The 12,660-nt window shown below is 45.7% G+C and overlaps 1 protein-coding gene across 1 annotated transcript; it reads right to left on the reverse strand.

Moving 5' to 3' along the window:
• Nucleotides 1-430: 430 nt before the first annotated feature.
• Nucleotides 431-10,689, reverse strand: LOC120527084 (leukocyte receptor cluster member 8 homolog). Its single transcript, XM_039750146.1, has 3 exons — nt 10,601-10,689; nt 2,969-3,058; nt 431-1,933 (listed from the first exon to the last, which is right to left on the reverse strand). Exons 1-3 carry the CDS (start codon nt 10,671-10,673, stop codon nt 1,179-1,181), a joined length of 918 nt encoding a protein of 305 aa, XP_039606080.1. The 5' UTR covers nt 10,674-10,689; the 3' UTR covers nt 431-1,178.
• Between the last annotated feature and the right edge of the window lie 1,971 nt (nt 10,690-12,660).

Consider the following 12,660-nt stretch of genomic DNA (forward strand, 5'->3'; position numbering starts at 1 on the left):
CATTTCAGTTTTTTTCTGACGATTTCAATAGTTTCTAGGACCCCGGGCTTTTCACAGCATGCACGTACACGGTTAGTTTTAGTATATTGTTGTTACATTGGGTGTGACGAGGATGGATAGGATTAGGAATGAGGACATTAGAGGGTCAGCTCAGGTTGGACATTTTGGAGACACAGTCAGAGAGGTGAGATTGTTGGCTTAGAGAGATGAGGGGTATAATGAGCAAAGGGTGCTAAGGATAGAGCGGACAGGCAGGAGGAACAGTGGCAGGCCTAAGAGGAGGTTTATGGAGATGGTGAGAGGGGACATGCAGGTGATGGGGGTGACAGAGCAAGATGACGAGGACAGGAAGAGATGGAACAAGATGACCTGCTGTGGTGACCCTAATGGGAGCAGCTGAAACAAGAAGAAGAAGTTTTCACAACAAATGTCGACATTAGCTGTGCCGCTCTAATAATTCCAAGGATAACGTACAACAAAATGGCACAACCAGATGGTTTCTTCTACAGAGTTTAAAATGATTGTAATTTGGTGAACTTGCGGAGTTGGTCAGACGAGTCCCGAATTGTTTTTTTTTTTTCCCATAACGTTGCGTGAATTTCGTTTTAATTTTTTTCTTCCACATGCTCTGTTGACGTGTCTGCTCGTTGTCTGAGGTGATGAAATCTTCTTCGAGTATTCAAACATCTTCATCTACCCGTCTTTCTCAAATCAGGGCACTGGATTTGAGGTCCAACTTTGGACAGGGTGCCAGTCTATTACAGGGCACACTCTCACACTCTTGTGTGGTGCCAATAAAAATAACTCGCAGCAAACTGGGGGTGAATGGAGGAAGTCCACATGAACCCAGGGAGAGCTCTACGTGACCAGTAATCAGGCCACAAACTGGAGCTGCGAGTGCCACCAGACCGTCCAGGTCACGTTTGTTAAGTTTGTACTATGAGACCAGAAAACAAAAATAACAAAAAAACAAATCATTCAAACTGAAATACATTAAAAGAGAACAAGAAGAGAAGGAGAAACAGCAGGATGTCCGTTGCGTGTCGTCGTCCCGTCGTGAATTCAGCAGGGCCGCTGCTTTTGACGGCCATTCGTGTTGTAGTCGTGCAGCGGTGGCACCCCTGGTGGAGACGCAGCCCACCGCCGCTTCCTTCCTCATTGGCCAAAGGGCTGGCATCTCACTTCCCTTTTCTGTATTCCTCACTGGACCCCGAGGCAAAGCCAGTGCCCTGAATGGCGCGCTGCTGGAATGGCACCTGGCCACGTCTTGGAAGGGTCTGCAGGACCCAGCGGTTGAGTGGCCTTCTGAGTTTTTGTGGGCACTTTGGCACAGCTCCATTGCTTGGGCTTATTTCACTCCTTCCTGGAATGGCTTGGGCTTGTGTTCTAGTGGGTATGAATTGGCCCCAGGTGGCAGGGTAGAAGCCACCGACAGGAACGAGTCTCCCTGGCAGGACCTGATTTCTACCTGGAATCACCAGATTAGGTGTGGCATTACCAGTAGCAGGAATCACCCTGTTCACGAAACTGGGGTTGGGACTGTGGCCGGCCACAGCGCCAGGCACCACGCCAACTGCTATCATGGTACCCCTTGGTGGATTGAAGCCATATGCTGGCACCCACCTGCCTCCATTCAGAGTGCCATAGTTGCCATTAAACTGATAGACTGTCGGACGGCCATTTCCATTATTGGGGACGTTGGGGATAATAGCCATGCCATTATATGGGACTTGATGTCCACCTGGCACACTTTGCGGTTGCTGTGGCTGAACAGGAGGTAATGGTAGAGATGTTTGTGGTTGGACAACGCTGGGGGGCTTGGCAGTGGGCGGCGGCTCGCTGATTACTGGAAATATCTGGCAGTCCCGGGTCGGCTCCTCTTCGGCTGCCGTGGGCTCGTGTGTGCCAAAGTTCTCGGAACGTTTCTGCAGTCCTGAAAAGAGAAAAAGAAAGATGGCCATCAGGTGCCAGTGTCCAGCTGTCTCCTTCAGGCCTCACCTCTTTGGAGTAGCAGTGAGCAGAAACACAGAGCGGAGCAGCGGTGTCTCCCACAGGCACATAGCCCTTGGCAAACACCTGAGTAGGTTCAACTGAAGTAAATCCGACAGCTGACCAGGAGAAATAAACGGCAGTTCAGTCCAGCGGGTGGTGGAAACTTAAAGCCGACGCTCTCTTAGTGATTCAGCTGAACACGGAAAGCGCTGAAGAACCGAAGTTACTACAAAAACGCAGAAGATGATATCAACACCAAATGTAAGTTCTATCTGCTCTCTGCCCGTTGAGGGCACATTTATATGTCGTGTGTCCTGCAGGTTTTACAACCGACAGTGTAGACGGCTTCACCTGCCAAAAGTGTTAGCTAATTTAGAGTTGGTCAGGAAAATACGCAAATTGGAGGAACTCATTAAGAACCTGATAGCGATTAGGCAAACCGAAAATTAGATCGACTCGGTATGTTCAGACAATTCGGCTTCTTCTGATTCGGCTTCAGTCTCTCCAGGTCCCACTGTAGTCCGTGCGCGGCCGAAGTCAGCAGCACCAGTTCAGCCACAGGGCGGTGGGTAACAGTAAGACGGGGGTCTAAGAAGCCACAATTTAGTCCCCACTATTGTCTGGTGTGCCCAGAGGTCTCTGATGGAGTTGGTAGGCAGTGTGGCACAGCGGCTAAGGCTTTGGACTTCAAACCCTGAGGTTGTGGGTTGAAATCCCACGACTGACACCACAGGGTGACCTGAGCAAGTCACTTCACCTGTCAGTGTTGGAACTGGAAAAACAAAAGAAATGGAACCAGTTGTGTCTCAAATGTTGTACGTCACCTTGGGTAAAGATGTGCGCCAAGTAAATAATAACAATAAAATAATGACAACTGTTGGCATTTACAAATTGTCTCACATCATTAGGATTCCGAGGCTCTCTTTAAAGATGCGTAGCAAAAGAACATTAAGACAAGCAAAGAAGGCTTACTTACGTGGCTTGCATTTTAGGACCCCTGGCTGGTGCCCGACGGCTGCCCCTTCTGTGCCATTACTGGTTGAGCCACGGGAACCGGGAAGCACTTCTGCCAAAATAAATAGACAAATAAATAAACTGATCATCAAAATCAGCTCTTTTCACTTGATGTCAGCCTCTTGCCAAATAAATCCAGGATTGGGACCCTAGTAAGATGGGAGTTCAATGTGAAAGGCACTATAGAGAATTAACGGCTGGAAGAATCATCACATGGATGTACTCTTTCACCAAGGAGGTCACATGCCACCCCAGTGGCATTGCAGGGAGCCACAGTCTGCTCAGCAGCATTGTACACAATTGTCACTGTCACAGAAAAATATGATATCATATACAGCACCTTTCATATCTATCTGTCTATTATATAGCGTCTTTCACATCTATGTACAGTATGTGTCTGTTATAAAATGCTATCTACCTATCATGTAAGGTCATATCTATGAACAGAATGAGTTATACACTACATTTCATCGATCTAGTTATCTACTATGGCCAGTAGGGGTCGCCATTGAGCACCAAACTGCAGGCACAGGTGGCAGCAAACAAGTCCAGGGTTCAAAAGGAATGAATCCCAATTCTGTTACAGGAGTTTGTCTTTATGGTTTCAGTGTCAATCCAAGTAATTCTTTGTTTCTTTTCTTTTCTAATTCTTCTCCTATCTGTCTATCAGTCTATCATTTACTGCCTTTTCTATCTATCTATCTATCTATCTATCTATTTATTATATAGTGCCTTTCACTCTATCTATCTATCTATTATATAGTGCCTTTCACTCTATCTATCTATCTATCTATCTATCTATCTATCTATTATATAGCACCTTTCATCTATCTATCTATCTATCTATCTATCTATCTATCTATCTATCTATCTATCTATCTATCTATTATATAGCACCTTTCACCATCTATCTATCTATCTATCTATCTATCTATCTATCTATCATATAGTGCCTTTCATCTATCTATCTATCTATTATATAGCACCTTTCACCATCTATCTATCTATCTATCTATCTATCTATCTATTATATAGTGCCTTTCATATCTATCTATCATATAGTGCCTTTCATCTATCTATCTATCTATTATATAGTGCCTTTCATCTATCTATCTATTATATAGTGCCTTTCATCTATCTATCTATCTATCTATCTATCTATCTATCTATCTATCTATCTATTATATAGCACCTTTCACCATCTATCTATCTATCTATCTATCTATCTATCTATCTATCTATCTATCTATCTATCTTTCATATAGTGCCTTTCATCTATCTATCTATCTATTATATAGTGCCTTTCATCTATCTATCTATCTATCTATCTATCTATCTATCATATAGCACCTTTCTATCTATCTATCTATCTATCTATCTATATATTATATAGTGCCTTTCATCTATCTATCTTTCTATCTATCTATCAATCATCTGGAGAAGACCCCCTTCACACCTGACCCAGCTGGAGCTCTTTGCTCAGGATGAGTGGGCCGAATGACGGGTGGCAGATGCAGACGTCTCACTGAGAGCTCCAGGACTTGCATGTGTTCAGAGACCAACTTGTCACCCACCGTAATGACAAAGGCATCTTTTTTTTTTTTCCTTTTCTAATATGACACCCCCATCATTGCTGGTTTATCCCTAAAGTGTAATAAATAAAGTAAATCAGGCCCACGAGGTTTTAAAGACTAATCTGACACTTGAGCAAGCAGAAACTACTTGAAGACCCCAAATGCTTTAGTGAAGGATGTTTGAATGAAGAGTCAGCAAGTCGTGTAATGTGGGGCTCCCGTAAGGCCGTGAGAGTACAGAGAAAGGTGAGAAGGCCGATGTGGACAAAGACAGAGTGAAGTTTAGGAAATCAGGAAAAAGAAAAGTTGGGAGAGAAGACTGGGAAAGAATAAACGTGGCTAAAGGGGTCTTATGGAATATGTATTAACTATTATGCAAAAAGTTTTATTTCCACAATATATGATTATAATGATTAAAAAAAATCTCCTTTTACAAAAAGATCAGCCCTCACGATAAGAGACCCCAGACAGTGTAAAGGGGAGATAATCCTCAACTAGTCGTGTTTTTACATTTTTAGTACATTTTATATTCATAACTGTTTTTAATAAGATATGAAATAAAATAAGGAGGAGGTTAGGAGCTGGCGCTGATGTTGCCCGTTGCCGCGCCCACCACATGATGAACCAACTCAGGACCTGAGAGCAGCCATGCAGCGGGTGGCACGTCCGCACCACACACGTCAGACGATTAGTACAAAACAAATGAGGTTTATTTTAAACCAGCAGACAATCGGATTACAAACAATTTATGTTTTACTGTTTGTGTTGATTATGTACGTCATGTCATTTTCTAACCCCCTTAATCCAGAGCAGGGTCGTGGGTAGGGGGGTCCTGGAGCCAAGCCGGGCTAGCACAGGACGCAAGGCAGGAATAAACCCCTGGGCAGGGTGCCAGTCCGTCACAAGTCGAACACACGCGCACACACACAGGGGCCAATAAAGTGTCGCCAGTTCGCCCGCCCTGCATGTCTTTGGACTGTGAGAGGAAACCACGGGGAGAACATGCAGAGTCCAGGAGGTCTGCTTACTGCCAGGCAGCAGTGCTGCCACCGGGTCACCTTAAATGTACAGGACGTGTCATTTTCAATGTGCTCAGTTTCTGTAGTTGAAGTTAAACACTTTAAGTCCACTGAATTTCATCAGGCTGAACTACACCACAACGCCAACATGGGATCAAAGCAGTTCAGTCCATTAGGAGACATACAGCTGGTGGCCGTCAAGGGCCGTTACGTCCGCACTAAGGACAGCAAGAGGGTCCAAAAGACAACCCAAAGGCACTGGGGGTGACACTCACACCCCCCACCACCTTTGTCCTAACGTCTTCTTATATAATACGCTACCGTGGCTGTCCGTTTGTCCGTCCAGGATTTTAAATCACCTGTAGCTTGCAAACCGTTTGAACTATTGAACTAAAATCTGGTGCTCATACACTACGTGACGCCTACTATCCGCTTTCGGGGTGATGATTGACCTCCAAGGTTATTCCTCTTTTTATTTTTATTATATTTTATTGTAGAATCAACTCTCGGCAGCAGCCAGCAGGGCGGCGCATGTGTACGGGTGCCCTTCTCATCCCTACCACCTCCGCTGTCACTTCCATAGACATGGAATTACTAGACGCAGCATCGTACGTGAACGCCGCCGCCATATTGCGAGTGGCACTGCTGTGGAGTGAAGTCATGAATAACGTGCTGCTTGGGATTACAAACCGCCGTGCGCGCCAAACCACATTTCATAGGTGAGGCTGAACAATTGTGCTGGTTATATTTGGCCATTAGAAAATCCCGATTTATAATCTTAACTTTAGCTACGCCAGGCTAAGCTAGTAAAGCAATGCATTAATGTGCTCAAGTGAGCCTCCAAACAACGTTTTGGCCAAACGTATTTAGTCACTGACTGTGTAGATCGTTGTAAGCTGTTAACATTTCTCAAACTCTGAAGGTTTCCTATCTCAGGACGCAGTGGGAGGTCAGGTAGCCCTTAGACAGGATTTTGAGAAAGCTGTCCTGTGACGTGCGCCATGCTGGTTTGGTAACAGACGCTGTACCGCCGTCATATGATCAAAGCTGCCACTCGCTGACATTAAAAAACAAAGGAGGTCTGATGATTCCTTCTGAGGGTCCAGTCAAGGTGGTCAAAGTAGCTGAGCGTGTTATCTGACAGTCGACATGAGGACAAGCTGTCCGTGGATCTTTGATCAGTCAGTTTGTTTGGGCTGAGATTGGTTCAGACATCGAGGAGACACAGTTTGAAACTGACAGCCACCATTTGATGCTCACGTCTTTAGTCGTCTCTGTCTTCTACAAACTAAGGCTGCACCATATTGACAGACTGAATCCTCTCAAATTACAGGATCTGAGTGAGCGAGAGGAGTGCCAGTTTGGAGGAGATCAGCGAGGTGTGGAGAGATTTAAATGTTCAGAGCGGGATTTAGTGTCGTATTCAGTCGTGAAGAGGGAGCCAGTGAAGTCGAGAGAGCATCGGTGTGATGTGTTCAGTGGATTTAGAGCAGCAGGTTATCATCCTGGCAGCAGAACTTTGAAGAAGTTGTAAGCGATGGATACGTTTGTGGGATGTCAGATAGAATAGCATTACAGTAATCTACACGTGAGGTGACTCGGGCATTGACTGATACTTTATTACTGTGCTGTGTAAGAACGGGACGAAGTCTAGAAATGTGTCGGAGATGGAAGAACGCACTCCGAGAAATGTTACTTTAATGGGAGGAATTATTTAATATATTATTATTATTATTGCCATTATTAGTGTATAAATGGATATAAATAATTGCATGTAAAAGATTCGCAAAAATCTGTTGTATGTAAACGATACTGTTTTAAACGTTATTGTTTTTTCATCAGAAAACCCGGTGTCTTAGTTTAAACGGCACTTTTGCCACTCGCAATATGGCGGACGCGCTGACGTATCGTGTCGACTGGGCAACACAGTGAATGCGGCGTCTCTCTGTATATGTCTGTGGTCACTTCCCCTACCTCTTCATATTTTAAATCATTCTTGGGGCAGACTGAGGATTTAAGTGCCAGCTTAAGTGAAAAATTAAGGAAAACGAGCTGCTCAGGAAGCTGCAAGCGCATCAGCCTCTGAGCAAACGAATGATAAACTTACAGAGAAAGAGGAGGGAGACTAGAAGTCAAGTGGACTGATGGCCGCACGTTATAGTTATAGCAGTGCGCCGGTACTGCTGGTGTCTAATAATACTACAAGGCGCGCTACAGACCCCAAGCGGCGCCCACCCATTTGAACACTGAGGGGCGCCGCGTGTCTTACTCCCCAAGCAGAGCTCCGTATGGGCTTCGGCGGCCACGACGTGGAACGATTTAAGTTTAAATGTAAAACTGCAGCAGAAACTTTTTTCCAAATTACTTACAGTAGGTGTGTGGAACTTTTTTGACAAAACTCGACGATGTCTTTCCAAAAATTGCATTTTTTTCTTTTTTTCAGTGAAGAACAAAAAAGCACAAACCACGCCGGGAGCGACAAACACGTAATTCAGTTTATTGGAGGAGGAGCCAATCCGTGCAGCATCGGGCAATGCTCGTGCTCGCACCTTCACGGGCTAATCTGGGATCGAGCTCTGCGTGCGCGGCCCTCACGTTCAGTGCTGTCCCCCTTAACCCGGGAGGATCCCGCACAGACAGCCCAGACAGTGACGTCATTAAGACACCCAAACAGCAGCAGCCCGCCTGAGTCACTCGGACCAGCAGCACAGCGCGTGACCTCATCGAAGCCGCAGGCGCTGACCGGCGGCTCCGTCATTTTTAATAATAATCCGCTTCTGCGCACGCACGCGGCTGCTCTTTCCGCTGATTAAACATTAAACTAAACGATTACGGAGTAGAATGATAACATCGAGACCGTCAGTGATGAGCCGTACCCGTGTCCGCGTGGCGACTGTGCGAACTGTGACTTTGTGTCCGTGAGTCTGTGCTGCCGTGGAGTCGGCGTTCCGTCCAGGGATTGACTTGTCATAGATAAACGGGACACAGAGGTCATCTCGAAGAGCCTTACATAAGGATGGGGGGGCCACTTCAACCACCCCCAGTGTTTAACATCCACTTGGGTGATTCAGCGGCAGCCATTTTTGCGCCAGGCTGCTCACCAGAAATTAGCTGTTAGGTGGTGAAGGGGTCAGAGATAGGGGGTGATTAGGGGGCCATAAGGACCAGAACATGGTGGGCAATTTAGCCAGGACATCGGGATACCCCCCACTTTTTGAGAAGGATGCTCAGAGATCTTTTATGACCAGAGAGAGACAGGACCTCATTTTTACGTCTCATCCGAAGGCCGGCGACATATTTACTACAGAGTGTCCTCGTCACTGCACTGGGACTTTGGGATCCCCACACAGACCACAGGGTAAGCGCCCCCTGCTGGCCCCAACACCACATCTTTCAGCAGCCACCCAAGCTTGTCCCAGATGGTCCCACATTCAAGTCCTGGTCGTGCCCGAACAGGCTGGCATGTCCTGACGTGCAGGTGGCATGGCTGCTGACAGCAGATCACAAGGCGGCTGTGCCAGCAGATCACGCCGTTTCTAATCATCTACCGTACATCAAATAACTGAATTAAAACGAAAGCCCCTTTATTTACAGGTTTCTGTTACCGGATTCCTCACAGCAGCCTCCTTACTGATTTCCTGGGCTGATTTTGCCCTGCCAGCGAGCGGCGTATCGTCCACCGCGTTTGCGTCTTAAGACGCCCAGTGCAATTCGGGCTCCCTGTGAGCCCCTCAGCACACGCAGGCCTAGACGTCCCTACATGTCTGTAACGTCCCTTCAGTTCTTGTCGCTTGATTGCATTGGCTTCACCTCTCGCGCAGTCGGTGTCACTTGTCATGCTGGAGCACATTCGTGTAACTGTGACACCGATGGCAGCAGGCACAATCTTTGTGTAACAATGTGTTTCTAATATAGGCTTCTAAAGAAAGCGATACGAATACTCGATACCAATAATATTTGGCGCTTTGTTATGGGGGTGACCCGAGGCAGAGCTGGCCAGTCCATTAGGTGACCAAGGACTCCCGCTGGACACTAACTGCGAACTGTGACTTTGTGTCCGTGAGTCTGCGCTGGCGTGGAGTCGGCGTTCCGTCCAGGGATTGACTTGTCATAGATAAACGGGACACAGAGGTCATCTCGAAGAGCCAGTGCCACAGGCTCCGTCCCTGTAGTGCCCTGCTAGGTGGTCTGCCATGCATGTGAGATTTCAGCTTTAACTCTACACACATTAGGAAGTTTGCCAAAGCACAAAGAACCCGAATGCAATGGCGCTTCGTCAAGCAGTGGAGCTACGAGGGACCACACAGCCCAGTAGAGAACCACAAAGTGTGGGCGACGTTTACATAACTTAAGGGGTGTAACTCCGGGCACCGAGGGGGACCCCCAGAACCCCCAACACCCCCCACTACCCAACCCAACCCAACCCTAATGTCTTAAGGCTCCGTAGAGACTTCGAGCAACACGGCCACCAAGAGGCGCATTTGGGACTTGGCACAGGTAGGCAGAGTTTGGGTGACAGTTTGGTTTGGGGTTAAAAAAAAAACAAACAAACAACTCAGCTGTACCTTAAAAAAAATAAAAATAACTGCGTTTGTGTGAAGGAGGGAGAGAACAAAGAACAAAAAGGTCAAAATGAAACGGATAACGTGGGAGGAGACGAGCTGACGCTCAATTGAATAATAAAATGATAAATAATAAATATAAAAATAAAACGGAGAGGCGACCGAAAAGAGACGGCGGCCAAAACTTAGACACGGAATCACAGGCGTGTTATTGAGGCGCGTTTACTTTTGTTTAAGCCACCCAAGATGATGTCTAGACGACGATGATAAGAATAATAATAATAATAATAATAATAATAATAACGCATATTCTTCTTCTTATTCCTTCGAAAAATTCATTGGAATTATTAAAAATAAAGAAGACAAGAGAATGAAAAGGACGCCTTAATAATAATAATAAGAAGAAGAAGAAAAGACCAAACACACCGAAACGCCGTACCTTCAGTGGTGGGAGCCGCAGAGGCCACGAGAAACTGCAACAGGCAAAAAACGAGAAGCAGCCGACTGTCCATAATTCGTGTTAGTGAAATGAACACCGGAGCAGGTAGGGGGACTTAATTAAAAAAAAAAAGTGGGCGAGACCGAAAATCTGCCGGTAAATCACACGACGTTTTCGGGAAGGAGGAGGAGGAAAGCCAGCAAATGAAAACCGCGGAGACCCCAGAGGAGAACTCGATGTCGTTAATAGAAAAAAAAAAAAAACAAATAAACTATAAGACACGGAGCGACATCGAGCGACATCGAGCGACCTGCTATATAGCGCCACTCGGGTCTATCTGTTATATAGCACATTTCTATCAATTTTATAGTGCCTTTCACATCTATGTCTTATTTAGCTTCTCTTATGTATATCTATAATGTACAGGGTATCATTTCTAACTTATATAGATCCTTTCATATTTATCTTATATAGTGCCTTTCCCATCTGTCAGTTATATAATGTCTCCCATATCTATCCTTTCATATTTTGAATTGTGTCTTTCACAATTTAGTATTAAATAATACCTTCTGTATCTCTCTAGTGCTTCGTGTCTTTGTGCTTCTTATGCAGAACTTTTCACATCTGTCAAACTCTTATATAGACGCTTTTATGCCTATCTAAAAGTCATTTATGTAGTGCCTTTTATCTATCTATCTATCTATCTATCTATCTATCTATCTATCTATCTATCTATCTATCTATCTATCTATCTATCTATCTATCATATTATATAGTGCCTTTCACATGTATTATCCTTTTCCCTTTGTTCATTTGTATATCTTATACCGCACTTTTCACACATTTCTATCCTATTCCCTGTCATTTCCTTCTCTCTGTCTGTCTGTCCTCCTCAGCAGCCCCCCTGGTCACTAATGACTATTTTGCCAGTGTCCCCATGTTGTCCCCGTCTCTCTGTCAGGGTGTTGCCCGCCAAGCCCACTGTACCCTGTAATCAAGGTTGGTGACGGTGGCACACAAGCTGTAATCACAAGTCAAGCTGAGCCGGTGGACTCCTGGTGCCCTGTGTGCCGCTGGCCCCACCGCCATGCCAGCTTAGTAAGGTGGAGATAAGTGGGGTCTAAAGCTGTTAAATAAATTCAAAACCATCGATGCCAAAAGAAAATGCGCAGCTCACTAAATGGACAGCAGAATTGTGTGCCATCAGTGAACTGAAATAAAAATAAAAAAGAGTGAAAACAAAGAGTCAGTACCAGAGTTGTGGCCCAAAGTTTTGAGAAGGTCCCAAGTGTTGGTTTTCACCAAGTCTGCTGCCTCAGTGTTTTTAGATCTTCTGTCAGATGTTTCTCTGGTGTACTGAAGTAGATTTACAAGCATTTCAGAAGTTTCAAAGGCTTTGATTGACAATGGCATGAAGAGTCCATATTTGCAGTGGTGGCCCTTCTTTCTTTTTCCAGACCTCTTTAGTTCACCCTGGCAGGCTGTCCATCAACCGCTGGGCCAAATCCTGACTGATGGCAGCTTCCCATTCTTGCAGAATCAGTGCTTGGCATTTGTCAGAATTGGTGGGTTTTTGTTTGTCCACTGGCCTCTCAATGGGATTAAAGGTCTGGGGAGTTTCCTGGCCGTGGACTTCAAAATTCGAGGTCTTGTTCCCCGAGCCACTTTGTTGTCACTTTGGCCTTATGGTCCGGTGCTCCATCATGTTGGTCACCAAACTGTTCTTGGATAGTTGGGAGGATGTTTTGATCCCATTCTTTACACCACCAACCTCAATCATTGTCACTGATGTGGGATGTCAGCAGAGTTAGGGTTAGTGGGATGGCACAGTGGGCAATGCTGCTTTGTCGAGTGTCCAGCAGTCGTCCTCCATGTACACGTTGTGCCTGTTTTTCCTGCCGTGTTCCCAAAGACATGTGTCTCAGGGGTCACAACAACACTTAGGGGGCATCTTTAAGGCTCTGATAAGGTAAGAGTGGCAGATCCATGGGGCAGGGTGGCACAGGTGTTGACAAAAAAATGGAGGAATAATCACAGGAAGAACTTTGGTGACAAGCCCT

Source organism: Polypterus senegalus, chromosome 4 (genome assembly GCF_016835505.1).
Source record: "Polypterus senegalus isolate Bchr_013 chromosome 4, ASM1683550v1, whole genome shotgun sequence".
Classification (NCBI taxonomy): domain Eukaryota; kingdom Metazoa; phylum Chordata; class Cladistia; order Polypteriformes; family Polypteridae; genus Polypterus; species Polypterus senegalus.

What these genes read in the sequence shown, in the direction of transcription:
- LOC120527084 (XM_039750146.1), bottom strand. Translation starts at nt 10,673, where the DNA reads ATGGACAGTCGGCTGCTTCTCGTTTTTTGCCTGTTGCAGTTTCTCGTG. An exon ending in TGCGGCTCCCACCACTGAAG is followed by an intron (nt 3,059 to 10,600) that starts GTACGGCGTTTC and finishes TTATTTTGGCAG; the next exon opens with AAGTGCTTCCCGGTTCCCGT. An exon ending in GGTCCTAAAATGCAAGCCAC is followed by an intron (nt 1,934 to 2,968) that starts GTAAGTAAGCCT and finishes TTCTCTTTTCAG; the next exon opens with GACTGCAGAAACGTTCCGAG.